General features: G+C 32.1%; 1 protein-coding gene across 1 annotated transcript in view; it reads left to right on the forward strand.

Moving 5' to 3' along the window:
- Positions 1-6,228: 6,228 nt before the first annotated feature.
- LOC148234502 (phosphatidylserine decarboxylase proenzyme, mitochondrial-like) overlaps positions 6,229-10,942 on the forward strand; it is a 28,464-nt gene continuing 23,750 nt past the window's right edge. The window contains exon 1 of the mRNA XM_088188083.1: positions 6,229-6,411. Coding sequence (XP_088044209.1) covers positions 6,329-6,411 — 83 coding nt within the window. The 5' untranslated portion in view covers positions 6,229-6,328. The remainder of the gene's footprint in view (positions 6,412-10,942) is intronic.

Raw genomic sequence — 10,942 nt, forward strand, 5'->3', positions numbered from 1 at the left:
AGTATCCAACAATTATGCAAATGACTCGACATATGGCCTTCTGGAACAGCGCTTAACCGATGTTAATCTTGGTAACGTATTGCACCTTCCTAAGCAGAGGGTACTAATGTTTGGGAGCCAAATTAGCGAGCCCCTTACAATTTACTACTATATATTGGGGGACTCAACTAAAAACTATCAATTTTTCATCCAGTCTATGCACAAAAACGCCATAACCTACTTCACCAAAACATGGCTCAGTGAATCTGTCCAAGATGCAAAATTATTCTATCATCATTACACCATATTCTAAATGGACTGCAACGGCAGAAGAGGAGTGATACTGGCCATCATGAGTGACAAGTTTGGGGCTCCTTCACACTATTGGAAAGCACCTTTAGATTTGTGCGAAAATCATCTTTTGATCTGGACCATCCTAAGGTGACCAGATTTTGAAAATATCAAAGGACACTAAAAATAAAAAGTCAATCTCAGAATTTTTTGCTCAAAGAGAATAAATTGCTGCAAAGCTAAAAAAATATTATGGAAATTTTTGTTCAAGATGGACAAAAGAGAACAAATGAGGTCAAAATTTTTGATGTGGATGTCTGGTCACTAGTTATCCATGGACAAAGCTTAAATACATCTTATCACAATCACTTAAAAACTGAAAACAAACATTCCTGTAGCTGCCTATAGCGTCATAAATAAGATGTACTTTTTCAATAACTGAAAGCAATAAAAGGAATAGGATAATAGATCGTTTCAAAATCTTTTTGTACACATCTACAGAATCGCAGAATTTTGGAGAAGTAGATCCTTGGATGTAAAAGAAGAATATTCAATATTCATTTTCTAAACAGTAGGGCAACGAGTATTTCACAATCATCGCTGTAAATAAGGTAGTCGATGAATGACAGCTTCTGTCACTCGGGTATGATTATTGACAAGAGTCTAAAGCAAATTATTTTCGACCATTAATTTCCCGTTAAATAATATAATATAAGAATTAAAAATCGCAAATTTGCTAAAATAATAAATGCAGGTAAAAATGCGTGAAAGTTTTTTTATACATATATTTAAAAAAAGCCTTTTAACACCTTCAGACTCTGCCAAACTCCTCTTTGTTTCACATTGCCACAGTTCCGCTGAACTCCGTCCCCCTAAACATGTTACATAATTTATGGAAACCGTCTAACCTAAAACCTTGATCTACGCGTGTCGTCAATTAGATAACAAATTTTAAATATACAAAAAATTAATAAATATATATGTAATAGTTATTTTATCGGCGTCACTCTCAGAAACCAGATCGTTATAAGCGTCACAACTTTGTTACCTTTGTGTCTCCAGCATTTAATTATATTTTTATTTTATTTTTTCAAAACTCACGGTACCTTCAAACAATCGATATTTAGTATTCGTACAGCTGTTTTTGTACTCAATTTATTTTTAAAAGTTATGATGTATAGAATATACGACGATCGTCAAGTTTTGGGGCGGAAGGGGCGGGCCGCCCCGGGCGGCACTTGCTTGGGAGCGGCATATTCGCGATTGGATCGTCTAGTGTGGTTCTTAATCCTGAATGGACTAAAACATGTATAAATCCACGAATAACAAGAGCTTAATAATAACCAATTTATTATTTTAAGAAATGCTGATTTTATGACCCTGCAAAAATGTATAGGGGGGCAATTTTAAGGATCGCCCTGGGTGGCACATACCTTAGCTACGCCACTGCCTCACGGTACCTTCAAACGATCGATATTTAGTTTTCGTACAGCTGTTTTTGTACTCAATTTATTTTTTAAATTGATGATGTATAGAATTAACGACCGACGAAGAGATGATCATAATGAGTTGTTGGTAAAATGTTTGGGTCGCGCCAGTAAGGAAAACATGGGTCACCGAAAAGACCATCAACTGCCCCAAACTTGTTTCAAAAGCAAAGAAAAAATTTGAATAAGCTACATCGCCAAATATTTAAGTTCCTCATGATGAAGTTCAAAAATATGTAGGAAAATACATGGCTTGCACGACGCTGTCATTAAAGCTAGCTGGTGTTCACACTGCTCCTTGTACGAAGGAAATGGATTCTTTCTTTATCAACGCTCAGCAGTTATTCATATTTGTTTCCAATTAAACTGGTAGACGGGAAGTCCTTGAAAGAATCTTAAATATCGCACTCAATGGCAATTTTGCATCTTTCTGGTTTTCCAAAGCTCATGCTGTAAAACCATTGTATCAACAGTCATCCAAGTATTATTCTCTATCGACACTGTATGTGACACACTGCATGTATACAATACAGATGTGATTTATGATATTGAAAATTTAATTATTATATTTTTTTTTAAACTGTGGCCATCCCATTGTACATAATTAATTTACTTTGCTATAAATAATCTATTAGTGCTTTATGATTAATTTAATACTAAAATATTTCATTGAATCGTATTGCACCATGGGGTTAATACATTTATTCTGAGGTAGTTAGAGACGTTTTGAACGGTTATTTTGACCAGACGCAGACATGATCGTATTAAACTAAATAGCTATAGTACTACAATGTGAAACTAAATTGAGACTATAGATTATGATACATTATATTTAGTTATTTTTTGTTAAATTCAAATTAAAGATATAATATATTATATTTATATATAAGTCGTTTGTATTTGGCCATTCATTGTACTGCTAACTTTTCAGATACCATACGTAATAAGTAATAAGAAACTAATTTAAAGCGAACTCGACGCGAATGCGAAACGGCGCGACGCAAAGCGAAAGAAAAACAACCAGTCACTACCGCTTAAAGTGTCCTACGTGACCAAACGCTCGAGGATGCGGTGTGGCGCGGCGCGAAGCGAAGATATTTGATGTTGGATTGATATTTTCACATGCGACGTAGACAGTTGATATAATATTTTCAAACGATTTAATATAATCAATGTTGTAACATTCGAGCATACTCCTTGAATAGCAGGGGTTGACTCCTTAATTCTTTAAACAAATTGGAATATTTTCCATAAATATGCTTTTATAAATATAAACTATTAGTTTCACTTCTTTGTTGTAGATATTTATTCATTATTTTATATATATATGAGTTTTTCAATAAAAATCCGTTCTGCACATCCATGACCAATGTACTATGTCGAATGGGCTGGGTTAGAGCAGGATCATGAACAGGTTGGTGGCAAAACACTGCTGAAATAACGTAGGATAGCGAAGCCGCTTCGCGTTCGCGTCGAGTTCACTCACGTAGGAGTCGTTAAATATCATTATTTTATAACATGCATTAATTTCTTTATTATAATATATGTATAAGAGTATTTTTCGAGCAATAAAATATGCTCCTACCATCTTAATTGAGTCAAATTAATTTAATATTAAGGTCTATAGCTATGAAATTTAGATTTACCGTATATATATTACCAAATAATTTACTAAGCGGAGAAAAACAAAACTAAACATAAGACATTAGTTAATAAATTTGGGTCTATATGTGCCGATCGTCATAAAAAGATGGCTATTTATCAACAAAATTATCCTCGTAGGTCTAGTTTAGTAAATTTTACAGAACAATAAATATTTAACTGTTGATCCAATCATTCTATCGTTTCCTCTGACTAACACTATGACGTAGAATATACTTTGTGTTGGACAAAAGATATGCTCCATAAATCCTAAAAATAAAATCTATAAAATACTCAAAGAGAAATATGTCACATCTCATATTTTCTTTTGCTGTTTCTTGTAGTATAACATATGTATAGACATCCTTTAAATGAAAGAAGTAGATTAAGTAAGATGACTAGATTTTTAAAATATCAAAGAGCACTAAACATAAATAAAAAATAATGATATTTTTGTTTGAAAAGGACAAATTGCTGCGAAGAGCTAAAAAAGATAATTTTTAAAAATTTTGTTCACGCCATTTTGAGGACAAAGGAGAACTAGCTACGGGAACTCAAAAATTTTTTTGTTAAAAGACAAAGAAAGGCAAAAGGAGGTCAACTTTTTTGAGAAGGGCATCTGGCGATCTGGTCATCTTAGGTTAAGAACTTTTAGATTTATCGACCTCAATTTTGGAAAAAGGCTACTTGGTTTAAAGTAGAAAATATATTAAATATTTATCACTTAGTTACGGAAATAAGTATTTCATCGTCAACATTGTAAACAAAGCAACGAAAAGACAGCTGTCAATCCCGAACGATCGCCTAAAGCGAAAGATTTTTGGCCATTAAATTCACGCTTTATAGTATTAAAATAAATAAATGATATAAAAATTACAAATTTAGACTAAAAGAAGAAATGGCAAAAAACTAAAAAAAACAAGTATTGATTTTTACTATTTCTTAAAATAAAATTTAATAATTCTTGAATTTTCATTTAAAGGTAAGTAAAAACGCTTTGTTTTAGTGATATTAATAATAAATTGGAAATAAAACTATTGCTTTGATAAATTCGAAAAGGTGATATTGGAAAATAATTTTGATTTAATAATTAAGTTATAAATTACAAATTATCTATATGAAAAATACATTGACCAACTAGCAAAATATAATTTAAATAATGAGTCAAGATATTTATTTATTAATTTAAATTAAATTTGAGCATCGTTACATAACAGGATACCCCAATGCGTCACGATGGTAAAAATCAATATAGTGAATTATTTGAATTCCTTAAAAATAAAACATAGGGCGGCTTCCATAAATTATGTCAAATGTTTAAGGGGGGGAGACTACTTTGCATCTATTTCAAAAGTAGCAAAATCGTGACGGTCAACCCGACCCCGGACGTCACTCAATAAATACCAATTCAAGAATACTGCGAACCTATGTGTCAAAGAGAATGTAAATTAGAAAATGCAAATAAGATCTATCGCATACAATAATTTATGTGTAGAGGGAACTTTCACTTGCTTACTAATGTTAGGCTTTCCATACATTCCATACCATCGGTCCGGTTTCACAAAATTTTCAAAATTACCTTATTTTTAGCTGTCCCGGTTTAGAGTTTCATAAATATGATAAGTTTATCTAAACTGATTCCAAAAACTTTAAAATCAGAAAATCGTAAAAGTATTCTGATGGCTATCGGGATCAAGAAAATGCCGTACTTTTATAACAAAAGTCAAGAGAAATATTATCACAGACAATTTTTTCACATCTATTCCTTTAGCTCAATGTCTAAAACAAAACGATTTATTTTTTACCTGTACACTCATGACAGTCATGTCACGCCAGTGTTACCAGAATGTCGCCAAGTTTTTGACATAATAAACCAAAATAAATACATATATATTTACATATATATGTATTTATTTTGCCCCTACATTTTATTTTAGATAATTTATGTTTAATTTTTATAGATACATATGTTTTTTATCATTTATATTTTAATACTATTATTTGTAAAGAAAAACATGTAAAAAAATATTGTGTTTTATTGCGTACGTTTGAGAAGCCACACGTGCTTGATGTCGTCGGGTCTGAGTAGGAAATGCGTTTGTGTACATGCATTAACTATGACAACAAGGCATAGCATGGTCTAGTTCTACGCTAGATAAAAAATATTTGGGTTCTAGCGATCTCAAAACTGCTAGAAAGTAAATATACTATATAATTCACTAAGCTCCAATGTGTCATCGTGTGATTTATTTGCAATATATGCTTATGAATATCGAATATATATTTTATTATTATTACTTTTACCCAAATACATATCTTATATTACCAATGATATTGTTGACTTTGTAAATCAAAATCATTTTGATTTTGTGGGAACGGGGGATCTGGCGTAGTGTGACATAATTTATGCAAGCCGGTTTAAAAATAACATGTTATTAAAATTCAGATATATTTAGAAGAGGATAAACAGTTTTTTTCTTTTACTAACATTTAAATTTAAGGTAAAATATTTATAATAATTTGTACACAGGAGATTATTATAAAAAATATTTTGTAATAAAAAAATACTACTCGGTATTGCTTATTATATTATTAAAACTTACGAATTTAAAAAAAATGTTGCCTATTCAGCAAATGGTTGCCGTTTGCTTACAATTTATAATAGAATAAAACACTATGCAACAGCTGTGTAACTAACCATACTACGCATTATTATTGTTCGTTAAATAGATATTTTTTATATTGATATTGCCAGTTATTTTGTACTGTCGATTCATTGGCTGTCGTGCGGTCTTATCTTGCGAGATGGTTATGTTGATTTCCCGTCAGTTAGCGCGCGTCGGCGCGGTTCTGCGCACGTCTCGGCTGTAGCCGATTTTGTTTTTACAACCACAAAAAATATTACAATATGTATACGTATAAGGCTATATATGTGTGAATATTTTTGTACGCGTTTAAACCGAGTCCATATCAGATTTTCTACGATGTTCGACGCCATATTGGCCGACGAATCGTAAGTTTTCCTATCTTCATTATTACAAGCGTTCCCAGTCTTTTCAATTAACTCAGGGTCGTTTGACTTGACAGAATGCGCGCGCATTCTTTGTGTGTAGTTGGATGGTTAAATGCATGTGATACTCGAGACATACACATACACGAATCCAACAAAACCAACCCTCGATGTGTGTATGTGTGCGTGAGTCGTATACTATTATTAGCATTATATCAATGGGCCCCTCCCCAATGTTGAAAATGTTTTTACCCCTAGAATGTAATACCAATACACAACCTTTGATTAATACAATCCATAAATTTGTCTCCCTGACCCATGTCTAGATATCAAAATCAGATCAATAATGAACCGATTCATATTTACATATCCAAATATGGGCCGGTAAATGTCGGAGATGATACACATTTTCGTAATAACTGCGATTTCTACATTAAATAAATCGTACATAATTTGTTATAGAAAAATATTACTAACACTGATACAAAACCTTAAATTTTCAAGTTCAATAAACTTGACCTTAAAAATGTGAATCTACCGATAAAAAGCAGCTAAAACATATTTACAACTATATATACAACATTGCCGAAATTTGTCGTATGAATAATGGAATATATTGATTCCTTGTATTTGCAAGAGTGAAATACTCTATTTCGTCGTACGATATTTTACAGATTTTGACTCTAGTCGGGTTGAAAAAATTAAGTTCTCATATTTTTCGAATCAGAATTTTAATACGATTGTGGTCAGAATTTATATTACATGGGTCAGAAATTATATTAAAAGGTCAAAATTTATATTAAATGTTAAAAAATATTTTGACAGATGGTCAAAATCATTTTTTTCAGTTGGCGATAGTGTTGTTATTGGTGTAACGTTGAAGATTGGTACAACTGGCCGATCTGTCATTCGCATGTTGGCAGTTCATTGTCACTATCAATGTGTCTTAGGGCCAACTTGTTTGGTTTGGCTCGCAACCTTGTCATATGTTAACACAACAACCCAAGCGTGCTCTCCGCTGCCGTTCTGTCGTTATTCCTGTTTCTTTCGTCACTAGAATACCTTCGCGTTCTGCACAAAATTAAATAGATTCATAAAAGTTATTCATGACGTGAAGTAGATTTCAATTCTGTTTGTATTTCAGCAGCAGTTTTGAATCGATATTTTTTTATGGCATCCTTTATTCTGCGGTCTTCTCGAGCAGACGTCATACGCTTCCGACCACCCCCTTGCACCCTCTCTAGAATTCATGTTTCGCGATATTTTAAAATAAATTTTCGAATAGCAGAACCACTAAAGCACATTCTTCGCGCTATCTCTAGAATTGAAATTTTTTATTCGAGATATGCTATTATTTTAGATTTTACCGTGATCAACATTTGTTTAAATCTCTCCATGATTTTGGGTTTGTCTTTACATAACCGAGGCTAACGTGCAACTGAGGAGGCTTAGCAATTTAAAATATGTTGTAAATTATTACCACAGATGCACTTGATCATAAAAAATACAGTAGAATAAGTTTTAAGTAAAGAATACATTTTAATAATAGAATTCGTGAAATATTGTCTATTAAACTTTCAATTAGCCACAGCTGTATATAATTATGACCAGGTTGAATAAAATTCTGACCGAGATTTGATTTTATTTTGCCCCAAAGCTAATTTAAATTCTGACCATTTAATTTGTTACTAAAAATAAGTACACTTAAAACAATTAAAATATGAATTCCTTAGCACCGGAAAATGCACTTGACACGCTTAAAATATGACATACCAGTTTAAGTGGACTTATATTAAATTACGTCTTTGTTGAGATTGTCTACTATAATTTTAATGGGTAAAAGCGCGGTATCTGAGCCAATCCTAATAGAAAGTAACCATTTCTATAATAGAGATTTCTGCTTACAATTATTACTAACCTTTCGGGAGTCCCTCAAGTGTCTGGCTGCTTCTCTGAAACGTATTTTTGATACGCTTCTCAAGACGTCATCATTTCTTGATATTTTTAAATGCATAAAAATGTGATAAATTATACATAAAGAATACCTATGGCGGTCGATTGTCGAAAGAATATTTTACCCTTTCGGGAGTTCCTCATAGGACCAACCTGAGCCCTCTGTTCTTCGCGATGTTTATAAATGACATACATACAGTGGAAAATTATAAATTCAAATTTTACTCTCTATGAAAATTATTTAAAATTGTTTAAATGCATTCGATCTGTTGCAAACCGGCCGAGTCATAAAATCGGCATTTGTGAAACTGTTCTTTATTGCTACATATTAATCATAGCTCTAAGCCAGGGGTTCCCAACCCCGTGCCCGCTTTTGTGTGCGCCCGCCACTCTTCGACCGCAATAGATTTTTTTTCACAAACACTAATTAAAAATTTAAATTATTTTTAATTATTTGTTAAGCCTCTACTACACTCTCTCGAAGTTGTCCGAATCGAAGCTACAACTGAAATCGGCCGAGATCGCCGACTTTTTTCCGATTATATCTCCTGTAAGTGGCAAAAAAGGAATCTTTGACGAGTCAGGTGGTGCCCGCCGCCCTACCGATATTGTAAAATGCGTTCTAGGACACAAAAAGGCTGCTCTAAGCTATTCGTAAATGTATATTTTTAGCTCATTTAATTAAGAAGCACATTACACAAATGGTCCTTCCATCGCGAAAATGCCACCACCATGTAAGTGCCGCCCGGGGCGGTCCGCCACTGAATTAGATGCATTGAAATGATACCGATAATACACATACATTAAAAAATATATAATAAGTACACTACACCTTTTGTTAAACACGGCTAATTTTAAAGTTATGGCAATTAAAAAAAAAACAGGTGTATTGCAAAATTGCCTTAAAGGTTAAAGTTATTTTGTTTCATATAAAGTGTGTTTGTTTCATATAACTTAAAATAGCCAACGGTTTAACAATGAACGAATCCCTTGTTTATAAAAACATTTATTTTTAGCTATGAAGTCATAAATGGCTTTTATAATATCACTGTTGAATTTCGCATATCAAAGTAATGTATAAACTTTTAAAAATGTGATAAATTGTAAGGTTAAGATAATATTGAGAATGGGGCAACATTTTCAATTCTAACTCGTTTTAATTTGAAACAGTATGAAGTCTCGAATTTTTATGTAGCAATATATCGGCTAATTTTCTATGCATGAATTAAATTTATCTTCAATATTCTTCTGCTATAATAGATGAATAATTCCTTACGAATACCACCAGCATTTTTTCTGTCACAGGTAATGATTCTCTTCACGAATGATTCCCTGCTGCTTCTTGGCTCAGTTCGTGCGGTACCCATTTGTCCATATTTTCACTTTTCCATTGACATCCAGTTGTCGTGAAACGGTTGCAGGAGAAACCTCTAACTCTAAGTGTCTCTCAATTTTTATCAATATCAGATAAAAGTCTTCCACTGGTCTGTTTTCTAAGTAGCCAGTAAAATTTATGTTTTATGCTATTTCATTTAAATATTAAGTAACCTAAAAACCTTTTTTTGTATAAACTCGAACTATTGGATTTGTTTAACAGAAGCAGTAATATACTGCTGCCTATGATGATCAGAATGGGTCAGGGATTTTTGGGCTTAGATAGGTGGACATTATATATTTACTAATATGTATTATCTACTTAATTGTATCGTTCAAGATGATTATCATTTCCTTTGGATCCAACCTTGAAAACAAAGTTTAGTTACTATTTCATAATTGGGACACGGATATAATGTTATTGAACATGATAACTTACATTTTTATTGGAAACATTTTATAATGCATATCTTACAGACAAGGGGTTATCAAGCTCTTGGGGAAATTGAGTAACATTATGATTTAAATATTTTTTGAGAGCCGATTGTGAATTACATTTTTTAATTAAATAGTAAAGTAAATATATTAAAATATTGATGGTAAATATAAGAAAAATGTAATCTAATTTAATATATTTTAAGTTTTTGTATGGTATTGACTGTTAACCCAGAGGTCGTGAGCTCGACACAATCAGACACAATTTTTTATTTATAAAAATCGGCCCCAGCTGCAAAGTGATTTTAAATTTTATTACACATAATAATTTATTATATATTTTTTGTTTCGACATGCGAGATTTGTGAATAGAATGTTTATTGGACGTATCTACCATGACCGAAATTCGCAGAATTCGTTCGTTAAACAAATCAAAATGTTAGAAAGGCCCACTCTTTATTATCGTTTAACGCTTATCTCAAAAACAGGTGTGCGTCGAGAGTTTTTGTAAAGTTCGTGACTCATTTTTGTATTCGTTGTTAATTCATTTCTACTTATTTTATTTATATGCAAATTCGCCCAAAACAAACCCGATTTTTATGTGTATCAAATCGTTCCAAATTATTATATATACAATAATTTTGATAGAATTAGGTATTTAAAATGTTCCATCAATTTTGCTGAATTAATTCAGTCGCAGCTGATATTAATCCGGATGATTCGAAAAAGCTGAAATGACATCCCTGATCAAAAAGTATGTAATAATAAATAA

This window comes from Plectrocnemia conspersa, unplaced genomic scaffold, assembly GCF_051122295.1.
Source record: "Plectrocnemia conspersa isolate PC_06_02 unplaced genomic scaffold, ASM5112229v1 ptg000006l, whole genome shotgun sequence".
In the NCBI taxonomy this organism is placed as follows: domain Eukaryota; kingdom Metazoa; phylum Arthropoda; class Insecta; order Trichoptera; family Polycentropodidae; genus Plectrocnemia; species Plectrocnemia conspersa.